We start from the raw sequence: 13,616 nt of genomic DNA, 5'->3' as shown, positions 1-13,616 counted from the left end.
ATATTTTTTTAGTATATTACTTGTGTGGTGTAGAAGATAATTATTTATGTAGAGATACTGCTTGCAAACCAATGATGTAAGATGATGTCATGGGGTAGGACTGGATAAGTCTGACTTCTTCCTACTCCATTCAAGCATGTACTAGGTATAAGCAAATTGATATTGGATTAGCATTTGTTGGATATGTGTAAAATTATGTGTGTTGACATATCAACTGTCTTTACATGCTTGAAAGAATAAATCAAATCAAATCAAATCAAAACCGTGCATGTCTCTAAATCAAAACAATCTTCAAGGAAAAGGGCAGATGTGCTGGTTCACACAGTAAATGGAATAGATTTAATGTGTGAAGCTGTTATCTAGCAACTAAACTGATGGTATGACGAGATGCATCAGGATAAGGCTGAGGAGGTGACGCTGAGTGATTGGATGTGTTTTATGTTTGTTTACGAGTTGAGAAGAGGAAGAAGTCATTCTGTGCATCCAGGGTTTTGGAAGTTTCCTGCATAGGCGACTCACATCTGCAGCACTTGTGCTCAAATGGACATGAAATCAAAATAAGCACCTGCCATTTGAATGAGAAACTACGGTGATTGGTCAAATTTGAGGAAAAATTGCAGTGATTGGACAAAATTATATATCTGTGTAGAATTCACAGAGACTGGTTGAACTTGGGTTAAATGTTGCAACATCACGAAATCCTACAGGGACTGGATAATTTCATTATTGATTAACCTGGCGATTATCTTCTTGATTAAACAAGTATTGTTAAGTAAATATGAGAAAATAAAAACACGACTCCAGTTCCCTAAAACCTACAGTGACGTCTTTGGTTGCCTTTTTGTGCAATCACTGGTCCATAACCCAGCTGTGCAGTATATACAACCTTTATGAAGCATGTGTCATTTCAGTTTGTTGTTTCAACTCTACGGCCATTTTAAAGGCTTGTTTAAATAAAATTCCATATGTGGAGAAGCGCCTCATATAGCCAAGCAACCGGAGTCGTGCTGAACCTGCTAAATTCTTTTTATTTTTCCAGCAACTACTTTGTTTTTTCATACGAACCTACAAATTCCTGGTTCTGTAGCATGTCTGCGTCTCCGTTGAGACGCTGTGTGTGTTGTGAGAGACGCACAGGAGGGGAGCGGCAGAACAATAAGGATAACAATGATGCTCATAATGATGGGCAGTAATAAAAATGACGATGGCAGTCGGGGCCACTGATTGAGACACCGTGATAGACGGGGAGAGAGCTTGACTGCTGTAGCATGGAGAAATAAATGGAAAGACGGACGCGGGTGGAGGAGGGAGATGTAAAGGGAGGACGGTGAAGAAACCAGGCAATCGGAGAGGGATACGGAGGGGGTGGGGGAGGTTACTTTGTAGATTTAATTGCAGTGCACTTGAGGCAATCTGTGCGTGTGTAGCCTCTCCGGTGTCCCCTAGCCAGACATTGGCTGCAGTGTTTCATTTATCACTGTCAGGTCTGGAGCTTCAGGGGGAGGAGAAGAAGCAGCCCTCCGGATGTTCAGCCCAGGTTGGAGCTCCTCTCCTGGTCAGGGCAGTGTTGTGAGGCCCCTGACTGCTCTGCAGGCCTCTAACAGTTATACACAGTTTAATACAGTGGACACGTATCATATGACTGGGTTCGGTGTGTTCACTGCAGTATTCACTGCTTCTAATGGCGCTTGTTCCGTTGGCACGCGGTGTTTGTGTTGTGGTACCGGTTTGTTTCTACATGATTAGTCATTTGATGATCATTTACTTGATTGACAGAAAAGGGGGGGATACCCACTAGGTTAACTGATAATGAAAAAAATCATTAGGGGCATTGTGGTGGTTTAGGGGATTAACATGCTAACCATGTAATCACAACATCACTAGTGTGAGTCTCACCTTTTTTTGCCACCATCTCCCCTCATTTCTTGAGAGCTGTCAGCTTCCTAAATAAAAGCAAAAAGAAAGTAGCCATTAGTTACAGCCTTGTTCCAGTTACAGTGGTTTTTAAACCCTCATATATAAACTTGGACATCATTCTTTTGCTGAACAATGGAAGGAAAACAAATTAAGTCTGATGTAAAGATACTTTGTCTTCTGGTTCAGTGTGAATAGGCAGAAATGTAGTGAAGCCCAGGTCTGTCTTTGAAATTCACTGCCAACCCGTTTATTTGAACCTCAGCTATGTATTTTATCATTCTCAGTTTTGTTTTGCTGTTTTCACTACAGAAAATGAATATGTGTTGAAGGACCTGAAGATAGGACTGAGTGCTGATTGGCTGATTCTGGAGCAGTTCTGCCTGCCTTCACACGCATGTGGGCCTGAACTGAAATAGAGCAGCACTAATGGGGTGTGTGCACGCGTGTCACAGATGTCACCATGGATAAAGACCTGCTCTGTGATCAGGCTTATTATTGTGACAGGATTTAGGGAGCTGGAGAAGAGACGGGGAGGCAGACACCACTGCATACTGGCCTTTCTATGTTTTTGAGGACACTCATCGGGCCACATATTTCTGTTAAAACCCGACCCATGTTTGAGAGTGTGGATCCGAACCGACCCAGGCCTGACAAGCTTACAGTATAAAATGTCCGAACCCGACTCAAGCCTGACACAGTTGAGTTTGTACGGTGTTTCTCCCCTTATGGTTAAATAAAGCAGACATTTGAGAGCTCTAGCCATCATTTACATGCATGTCCGAACAAAATTTCTAAATTTCTGTCTGAACTCGACCTGAACTTTAGGTACCGAAGGGTCCCATCGGACTTAGTTCAGGTATCCACACTAATTATAACCTTAACCCCAGAACCAAGCTCTCCTAATGTGGGAAGGACCAGAATGTCCTCACAGTGAGGGTTTCCAATCAGAATTTGTTCACACAACGATAGAAAAGACATGTACACACATACACAAATGGTGTATCTATAATGAAGCAGCTCTCTGTTTGCTATGAAGTATCCTTAAGTGCTTTTTTAACCTCATTCCTGTCTTTACCACCAAATAAAAAAAAAAACAGCTTCCAGAACAAACTGACAGAGACTGGCTTTTACAGTTAAAACAAACATGATTTCTCTCATGGAAATAATTTCCCTCTATTTAAATGGCAGCATGTGTCGTATGAGGCCCGATATAGCCTTCCTCCTAATGTCCGAGTGCCTGCATCTAAGCAAAAGTATGTGACAAACAGGATATGTTGTATGTCCCTTTGCACAGCCTCTGTGTTAGTCTGGTTAGAGTGCTAATGCAAGGTTAAACAATGCTGTGAAAATACAATAAACCCACCGTCTCAAGTCTCACACACACACACATTGCTGTATTCAACCTCACACAAGAATATGAATTCAATTAATCTACAAGAAATATTGTTATCTTTCCCAGAGAGATAAAGGCGACCAGCAAAACAAGCATTTCAAAGGAGAGTTGCATGAAATAATTGCTTTCCAGAAAAATGCCTCTGTATATTCAGACTGTGTGTCTGTGTGTGTGTTCTTGTACTACACAGTGAGGACCGAATAAACTACCTTTTGCTGCAGAGTGGGGACATTTTTGCTGGTCCTCACTTTGTGAAACAGGGTTTAAGACTTGGTTTTAGGGTTCAGGTTAGAATTAGGTTCAGGTTAGGTGTTAGGCATTTAGGTCTGATGGTTAAGTGTTAGGGTTAGGGAATATATTAAGTCAATGAGTGTCCTTACAAAGATAGAAGTACAAGTGTGTGTTTGTGTGACTAGAATAATAATGAATGCTTTTGAAAAGGTGTTCATTTTCATCTCTTTCTTTCTTTCTTGTCTTTGGGAAATTACTCATCTTAGCCTTGTACTTTACTTCACAGTTTCCTACCTTGTTTAATTTTCTAGACACTGCTGTGGTGCAGACAAAACCTCACTGTGGAGAAAGCAAAAGGAAGAAATGCAGGAGCAGGGTGCATTTGGGGCCAAAGTTCACCTCCTCAGAGACCTGGTAGTGATTCCTGAGGTGACTGTGATTCACAGTAGCAGTACCTTTAGCGCTATTGTGGAAGAAGCTAGTAAGGAATCTTATCCTTGTTGCTGAATATAGTAGATGATATAATGTAATACAGACAGGTGACAAATAAAAGAAATAACGTGCTAAAGGTGTTGGGCCACCCTGTCTGTGGAATTCAGCAACACAAAGTACAGTCTCCAAAATGATCATACAGTGGAATCAGTGCCTCTGAAACAGATTCAGCAAAAACTGAACGGTATCACCTTGGTGAAGGAGGATTTACTGCAGGACTGTTGGATTAGATTTCATTAGTTTAAGCTCAAAGTGTCATTAGAGGCACCTTGTTGATGTCTGCGTATCCGGAGGTCACAAATTTCAGTGAAGAACTATGGGGCTAAAAGCTCTTGGTCATGCAGCGTACACCCATTTTATTTAGCAGCCTTTTTTTTTTCCTCTGCAGCACCAGTTCAGTAGCATCACAAGTGGTCGCACAGGTCATAAACCACGCAGATGAAATGTGTAAATGCTCACAGAAAACCGTTGAATGAATCCAGTGTCGATGGCTGATGTTCAGGCTGCGTCAGGTCTGTGGGAACTCGAGCAGTGGAGTCCTGTTGAGGAGACGGAACCAAACACCAAGCCAAAGCTCGTGTTGACTCTAAAAGCAGAAACGTTTTCTCATTTATCTCTGGTTAATTGAGTGTTTGTGGTTTTACCAGCACTTATTATCATCCCAGAAATAACTGTACAGGTTGTGTGTGTGTGTGTGTGTGTGTGTGTGTGTGTGTGTGTGTTCTACAGTGATACAAACAGTTGGCTACTAATTTCAGAGGCTATATGTGTTTGTGTCTTTGCTTTTTCCACAATCTTGTTCTCCTTTATGTACACTTATGTACACACATACACACACAATGAGCTGTTAGACTCATTAGTATTCTGTCCGGACTTATTGTCTTTCCTCACTGACATTTACATTTAAATTGTTTATCTCTCAGCGCATATGTGTGTGAAAGCGTCTCCGGGTTTTGTGTGTGTGTGTGTGTGTGTGTGTGTGTGTGTGTGTATGTTTGTGTGTCTGTAGCCAATAATGAACGTGCCTTTGCTGGTCCCTGAAGGCAGCCATTACTAACACACACTGGATAATGTGAGAGGAGGAGGAGGAGGTGGCAGAGGATGTGTACCAGTATTAAGATGCAGGACTTTACATTTTCATTAGAAATAATGAAGATGTACAGCTCTTTGAAGGCTGATGCTTTTTGGAGTGAAGCATAGTTTATGTTTCAAGACAAAAGTCACTCATGAGTTCCAGGTCTTCAGCGTTTAGAATTTCAATGCAGTTTTTTTAGTGTCTGAAAACTGGAGCTTGATGATGATGAGAATATGACAAAATAATAATAATAATGGTTTTGTTTGTATTGTTCACTGTTGTTAGGACATGGGACATAACATCACTGGACGGTAGCATTTTAATGTTTGAAATTAAAATGTTTTGACCCTTCTCATCAAGCAAATAGTGAACGTGACAGCGCACGGTGTCATAAATGTGATTGGAAAATGAAAGTGCTCGTGCCACATTATGGTCAAACAATCAAATGTGGATTCAAAACGACACTCAGGAATCGGAATCAGAAACACTTTGGTGTCCATTGCAAGGCAATGCTTTTTGTTTTGATGTGGCTCACACAACGCACAGAAGGAAACACTTTTTTGTGCGCACTTTGTTTTTAAATAAAAATGCACAACAATACATGGTAAACATTGACTTTAGTCTAGATTTTAAAGGAGGCTACAGGACCAACATATAGCAGTGCTGTTGATATTATTTAATTTAGTTGTCCTGTTTATTGTAATTTGTCATTTTCATTGTGTATCTTTTATATTAAGCTTTATTTTTTGTTTTTGTTGTTAATGTTTTGGCCCATCGTCTCCTGCCTATTTGTGAAGCACAATGCAGTACTTGTTTGTATTAAAAATGCTGTTGACAACATACAAATGAAGTTTGATTTTATTGTAGGACAAGGCTAAGTTTAATATTTCTTTCTATCCAAATTGCTTTGTTGCGTCTTCCTTCCTCGCTGCAGTGGACGTGGGAGTTTTGGTGTGGATCCACAGCTACTGTTGTGTTCAGTCTGACAAACTGACAATAATAATACTGCGTAAGGGGAAGTCAAATTGACTTAACAGGACTGTAAAGGGACTGAACGTGAGGAGCTGCACTCATTGCCTCCTCAGCATCCAGGCAACATGGGAAACGCTGCAGCGAACCTTCCTCCCTCAGAATATAGAGGGAGATGAGAATGTGAAGGCTTGTGTGTGTCGGAGCACCGTACCGACGCTCGCTGGGCTTCAACGGGATTAAAGGCTGCTCACAAAATCAAGTAAACAAGGACGACTCCTAGCGATTCAGATGACGTGTGTGTGTGTGCGTGGTTTTATTTCTTTTTGAAATAAAGACTTTGACTTCATGATGTAAAATTGAAACCGAGGAAAACAAATAATTTTTGATGTTTGTGTATGTGTGCTGATTGGTTGGTTGGCAGAATCCATCTGGCTGCTTTCGTCTATAGGCATGACAATTACGCTACCATGCATGAAGATGGTGTGTGTGTGTGTGTGTGTGTGTGTGTGTGTGTGTGTACAGTATGTATATGTTGTTTTGATGCAGTCAACACAGACTAAGTAATTACAGTGGTGTATTTAAAGGGCCACTCATCTTTGTTCCCATTTATTTTAATCCATCTCCCTCCCCCACAGTATTGTACAGCAAGCCATCTGCACACACATGCACACACACATGCACAGAGCCTCCAGCATGCTAATGCTAATGCATGTTAGTTGAGCCAGGTGGCTGGGTGGCCTCAAATGGGTCCTCGTGCACCTCTGGCTCTTCGCTGATTGGAGTGAATGCAGCTGCTATGAAATTATGCAGAGCTGCTCTCCACTCTTTAAGTGGGTCACTGTGTGTGTGTGTGTGTGTGTGTGTGTGTGCACCTTTCAGGCATATTCAGTACTGCATTTTGTGGCCCACTCCAATGAAAACACACCCTGTTAGTTTAAAATAAATTATATATGCAATAGAGAGAGAGAAATTTTCTCTTGATTATCAATAAGCATATGAATGTGGTTTATCAGCTGTTTGCAAATTCTGTCTTTGGTGTGTGGGAGAATTTTACTGTTTGCAACACCCATATGACACTGGCTGTACCTGCATTACATCACTGGTACCTATAGAGACTAGTATGGAAACCGAGTGGCGCATGGAGAGAGATGAAAGGTCTTAATGCTCATTTAGAGGCTTTTACTCTTGACAGACGTGCAGTTCTCAGGAAAAACTGAAATTTTATACAATTTAAACAACAATTAAAAAAATAGTTGTTTAAATGGTAAAAAAGTCTTTCATTAATCTGCAGACCAACCCTTCCAAGGCTGAAATAAGTATAAGCAGAGCTACATTACGCTGTCTTGCCGTCTCCTGCACTGACCTAGATATAGATCTAAACCCTTACAGAGATTGTAGATATCAATAAAGTAACTATGTCTCCGTCCATCGGCCTGTCTTTAGTGATCAGCTGGTGTCTTTCAGAGGCGTTTACAGATATATGTGTATGTCATTCTTAATGTTCATAACCGCTCTCTTTGTCACTTTCTCATGCAGCCAAACATCATGTGAATGGCAACAGGACTGTTCCACCTTTTCCAGAGGGGACAGAGATGGTCGTGTTTGGTAAGTGTCTTGTGGTCAAAATAAGGTGTGTACCGAGCCTTGTGTTGGTTTGATCTGAAATCTGTGTTGTGGTTTATTTCAGGTATTGGATACTAATGTTATACCAACATCACAGCACATAATTTGTTTCCTTGATAAGGGAAGATGATTTAAATGACTCTCTAGAGTCTTCACAGCCTGACCAGGTCTTTTCCGTCATGTTATGGTTGTTAAAGACTGTTTATCATAGGTGGTTTTCTTGTGTTGAAGGGATGGGCTGTTTCTGGGGAGCGGAGAGGAAGTTTTGGAGACAAAAAGGAGTTTATTCCACCCAAGTAGGCTACTCTGGAGGACACACACCTAACCCCTCATACAAGGAAGTCTGCACAGGTAGCACCTCTCTCTCTCACACACACACACACACACACACAGCAGGCAATGTGTTGTCTATTGAAAGGCAGTAGATTCTGGAAAACAAGATGCACATGCAGAGTGAATCGTTTCACCCAGGGCTTATTATACTGGGCATTGATAAGGCAGCTACTGATGCCTGACCTCTACGAACAGGGACTGTGTGTGTGTTTCTGTGCATCCACACCTCCCAGTGATTCCTCCAGTCAGCCAGTGCACAGTAAATCCATCATTAGACCTGCATCACCACCTGTGTCTTTTACTAGCCCAGTTTTAATCTTCCAAACACTGTGTAGAAGCAGTAAAACAAATGTCTGTCAAACAATCTGCACAGTTTCGCTGATTTGTTGATAGATGGATAGGCCGATACTGCGTGTGCAGGTGCACAGCTAGCTACTGACATTTACAGACAAAAGTTGAAAACAGCAGTTGCCTTTTATAATTTTATTGCAAGCAGTTGTGATAATGTGAAAACTATATTAATTGAAACAGCAAATCACACAGCAAGTAAGAAAACTGCAGTCAGTAGATCCAGACTAGATGTCAGAATTGTTACAGGGCAGGAAAAAAACTAATACCAGTGATGGTACGAGACCAAATGTGTGTTGAGACAGAATGTGAAGTGAATGTTACAGTGATGGCATGAAACGTCAATGGAAAGAAGTAATTAAATGCAAATTCACCAAGACGGCGATGAACTGAGACGACGGCACTTCAAAATATTTCAAAAATATTTCAACTTCATGAATTTGTATTTAGCGCAGGGTTTTATAAAGACACAGAGAGCAGACAAGTGGACCTGCACAGGAGTGGCCACTTCTCACACCTTCCAGCTCGCCTCTCGTTTTCTGCACATTCAGATATTATAGCAGACATAGTTTCTAACATACGGTGCAAGAGTCTTAGGACACTTAGTTTAGCTGTTTTAGCAAAGTTCTAATGATAATTTATATTTTTTCCTCAGTCTCTTTATTAAGATATAACCAGAAAATACAGGAAACAACATTTTTACAACAAACTGGCTTCTACAGTCTAAAGTCAGTACATAGTGTGACCTCACTCAGCACCGCGTGAATTCTTTTGGGGAGACGGTCCTAAAGTCTTGAAACCCTGACAGATCCTCCACCGTGTGTCACTGAAGGCCACTACTCTCATTCTTCCATCTCTCTCCAACTCTTGTTCTCACATACTGACTGGACCTGGGGGCGGCTGTGGCTCAGGAGGTAGAGCGGGTCGTTTCCTAACCGGAGGATTAGCGGTTCGATTCCCGGCTTGTCCAGTCAACATGTCGAGGTGTCCTTGAGCAAGACACTGAACCCCCAGTTGCTCTCGGTGATGTCACCGGTGTGTGAATGCGTGAGTGCTTGGGAGTGCGAATGGGTGAATGGCCAAATAATGTGAAAGCGCTTTGAGTGTGCTGTAAAAGCATAGAAAGGCGCTATACATCTATAAGACCATTTACCTGAACATTTCAAACTTCAACTCATCACTCCTTAGACTTTTCCACTGATTTTCACTCCAGTCTCTGTGAGCTTTTGCATGTCTCTGCTTTTTCTTCCTGTCCCCTTCTGAAAAAGTGGCTTCCTCAAGGTTGAAGGTTCTAATCTCGGTGCCTGCAGTCCACATGTCGAAGTGTCCTTGGGCAAGACACTGAACCCCCCCCCCCCGTTGCCCCCGATGGTTAGAGCCATCGGTTGAGTCGGCACAAATGGCTGTCTTGGTTCTGTACCAGAAACAAATTCCTTGTGTGTAACATACTTGGCAATAAACTTTATTATCCTTAATATATGTAGCCGTCTTAACATTGCTAAAACACAACAAATCGAATGGTGACCTAAGACTTTTGCACTGTCTCTCTTCGCGTTAGCTTCTCTGCTCTGGCTGTTTCTAAAAACGTTTTGTAACAACAGCCAGATTTGTACCTGGTTTGAACTGCTAGATGTGTGTTTTTTAATCGGAGTATTGAAAGAGGGCACTTGGCTAAATGGAGTGCTCCTCACACCTTCACATCTTCAGGAGAGGCATAAAAAAGGAGTGATCTGAATATTCATTATTGGTTCAATATTTACACTCAGTTCAGTGAAGGCTCTAAATGTGATGATTAAATTTACATGTTTTTTTTTTTTTTTAAGAAAGTACCTGTACTGTTGGGTTTATTAACTCCCACACTGTCTCAGTGTGCTCATCATTATTTATTTTCAAAACATCGTCCTCCAAAGTCTCAGGAATGTATGTTTATTTTTTTACTGTTAACAGCTGAAGAATCTACAATGATGGTGATAGCGCTGACTCACAAAACATCTTGTGTGGGGTGAACATCTAAACACAGGGACCCAACAAGGAGGAAGCTCATGACCAAAAGTTCATGACCATAGGGGAGAGTTGGAACGTAGATCGACCAGTAAATCGAGAGCTGCGCCTTACAGTTCAGCTCCTTCTTTACCACAACGGACCGGTACATCGATCGCATTACTGCAGAAGCTGCACCGATCCGCCTGTCAATCTCCCGTTCCATCCTTCCCTCAATTGTGATCAAGAGCCCAAGATACTTGAACTCCTCCACTTGAGGCAGGAACTCTCCACCAACCTGAAGGGAACAAGCCACCCTTTTCCGACTGAGAACCATGGCCTCGGACTTGGAGGTGCTGATTCTCATCCTGTACTGTAGATTAAACTACAGAAACTAAATTTCATTCACCCTTTTCAGAAGATCCCATTTTGTTTCAATCTTTGTTAAAATGGTTAAAAATGAGAAATACTGTGCATTGGTTTTTATGAAGATAAACGTTCAGTGGCTGTAGTGGTGATATCACACCTTGAGCGGGGAGGCTGCTGAATTTGTCTAAAAAAACAACAAATATTCCCTCTAACTCATCCTCATGACCACAGTTTTCACTCCGTTAAGTTTTCCACTGAATGGTCGACACATTTCTGCTCTTGACGGTATAAATATGGAATCAAACCAGCTGTACATGTTTTGAGGCAGGTGGCCATAATGTTTTGGCTGATCAGTGTGGGTCTTGTATATTTTATATTTGCTGCTGTTGGTCTTCACTCTCCACAGATCTTCCTTGGTTAACTACCACAGTCAGTTGTTTATGTTAAAATAGTGACCGAGTGAGAATATGAGATCATTTTGTTGTCCATTATATGGACAGTGACCGCCTGCAGCTTTACTTTCTGTTCTGCTTCCATCCACCACTTTATTTCTCTTCCTGTCCACAATTTATTCCTGCGAGATTGGCCTGGTGAGGCATTAATTTAATATCGACCGCTGCTTTGTCTCTGTTCGCCAGTGTCTGTCGTAGGAATCCATAGCTCCCGATATTAAAAAAGTAATAAGACAGAGAGAGATAGGAGTGGAAGTAGAATGAGAGACGGCAAGAAGATGAGGAGCAGCCCAGTGGGTCACACTCATTACCATCACCGCCTGCTGTCGGTCTGTCTGCAGGAGTCATCGGCTGTTATGCTTAAACATTTACATTAGCCTTGGAATGATGAGGGCTTTTTAAAGACAGTACCTGTTGTTTGGGAGACAATTTGGGCTTCTCGGGTGTTTTATTTTTGCCTGAACTGAATTTCTAAATATTCCAGAATACTTCATGTATTTCGAGCTTGACAGTTTGTTCTTGAATTTGGGAATAGTATTGTTAATAAACAGTTCACTTACTCGCTTCTTTCAGGGCTTTCAATTCATGGTCTTCATCAGCAGATTAAAGGTTGAACTTGACAGTTCAGTTTATTGTTGACTGTGAAAACAGAAGTTGACAGAAGAATCTCAGCTCAAGGTCCACTTACTCACTTGTTCTGGAGCTTTCTGCCATTAAAAACTTCTCAACCAAGAAAACTAAAAGTCCTAAAGTAGAAACAGGGCTAAAAAAGATGGAACAGAGACAGGACCAGGGCTGGGATTGTGACAGAAATGTTTTTTTTTTTTTAGTTATTTTCATACAATGGGGCAAAAAGAAGCTCACATATTGTACCTTGACTTGAAGGTTTTATTCATGAAGATAAAATGAAAATATGTATAACAGAAAATAGTTAAGTTCTGATTTGGAGCAACTTCTTATTAACACCACATTGATAACAGTGAAATGATTGTTCTGTTGTTTTTATTATTTTATCAGATAAATGTTGTGTTGTGCAGGTAGGACAGGCCACGCTGAGGTGGTGAGAGTTGTTTTCCATCCCGACCAGATATGCTTCGCAAGCCTCCTCAAAGTTTTCTGGGAAAGCCATGACCCGACTCAAGGTACAGCCTCACCACAGGCACACTCACAACTACAGCTCAGTTCAGATCTTTATCGTCCTGTTTTTGCTGCATGAAAACAGAAAAACATGAAACGTAAACACAGTAAAACAGCTTGAAGACATTAAAAGTGCTGGTACTGTTCACACTATCCAGAATAGAATAAAGGGTGAATGATAAAATTACAGCAAACAGCAACACAAAGAATAAAGATAATGTCATGTCGTGAAGTGAAATGCAGAAATGGTGACCTGTATGTTGCACAAACTTAAAAGTCACAAGGTGACCAAAGTCTTTTTGACTTTGTGGTTCATAAATTTCTGTAACAAAAATATTTCACTTTAAACCAAAATGCGGGACTGACAGATTGACCGGCACACATCGCCATCACTGGCTGCACACGCTGGCACGCCACCGAGCCAACCAAACACTGTGGTCGACAGGCTGACAAGCTGACATTAAAATGATGAAAGGATATGTGATGATTTGATCAGATCACAGTCAAAAACAGCGCTCAGTTCTGCCAAGACAGACAAGTCGTATTTTTGGAAATGCTGTCAGCTGTTGTTTTTAGATGATGTGATGTTCTCTCTGCCAAGAACTGAGGACGAAGGTGCCTCACGTCAGCTGAAATCCTCCGGTCTTGATGTTCGCATTCTGTGTGTGTGTGTGTGTGTGTGTGTGTGTGTGTGTTCAGGAATGCGGCAGGGGAACGATATTGGGACAGTATACCGCTCTGCCATCTACACCTACACGAAGCAGCAGCTCGAGGAAGCTTTGGCCTCCAAAGATCAATACCAGAAGGTACATGTCTAACAATCGTTCATCTTTGGATCAGTCTGCCGTCGTCCGTCCTCGTCTCCCTTCATTTCTCCCTGCATTTAATCTGCCTCTTCTCTCCCTCACTTAGTTTCTCAGCAGCCCCCTTGTGCTGCACATCCTTTATTCTCTGTCTGCATCAGAAACCCTCAGACACGTCTGACTTCAGATGAACGTTGAAATTGAATGGATCTGTCTGTGTGTACGTGTAACATTTGCCTTATATGTCCATATGCTTTTATAGCCAACACTCACACAAAAGATGTTCACACACTCCCTCTTTTAAACTCTCTCCTGCTGAGACTTCTGCACCACCATCCCACCAACAGGGCTTGTTGCCATGGAAACTGATGAGGAAGAGGTACTCTAAGCTACTCTATTCTTTTCTATTCTATTCTAGTGTAGTCTGGGCTTTGTTAGAGTCCCTTTTCTCTTTTATTCTTCACCTTGTTCATGCCCCTTTTTCTTTCTAA

General features: G+C 41.6%; 1 protein-coding gene across 3 annotated transcripts in view; it reads left to right on the top strand.

Moving 5' to 3' along the window:
- The window catches only part of msraa (methionine sulfoxide reductase Aa), a 33,286-nt gene that overhangs the window by 11,449 nt on the left and 8,221 nt on the right, over positions 1 to 13,616 (top strand). For all 3 annotated transcript variants that reach the window (XM_020618210.1, XM_020618212.1, XM_020618213.1), the window contains 4 exons: positions 7,617 to 7,685; positions 7,935 to 8,054; positions 12,223 to 12,327; positions 13,022 to 13,128. In XM_020618210.1, coding sequence (XP_020473866.1) covers positions 7,617 to 7,685; positions 7,935 to 8,054; positions 12,223 to 12,327; positions 13,022 to 13,128 — 401 coding nt within the window. The remainder of the gene's footprint in view (positions 1 to 7,616; positions 7,686 to 7,934; positions 8,055 to 12,222; positions 12,328 to 13,021; positions 13,129 to 13,616) is intronic.

This window comes from Monopterus albus, unplaced genomic scaffold (genome assembly GCF_001952655.1).
Source record: "Monopterus albus unplaced genomic scaffold, M_albus_1.0 scaffold202.1, whole genome shotgun sequence".
In the NCBI taxonomy this organism is placed as follows: domain Eukaryota; kingdom Metazoa; phylum Chordata; class Actinopteri; order Synbranchiformes; family Synbranchidae; genus Monopterus; species Monopterus albus.
This window is presented reverse-complemented; position numbering and strand designations above follow the sequence as displayed.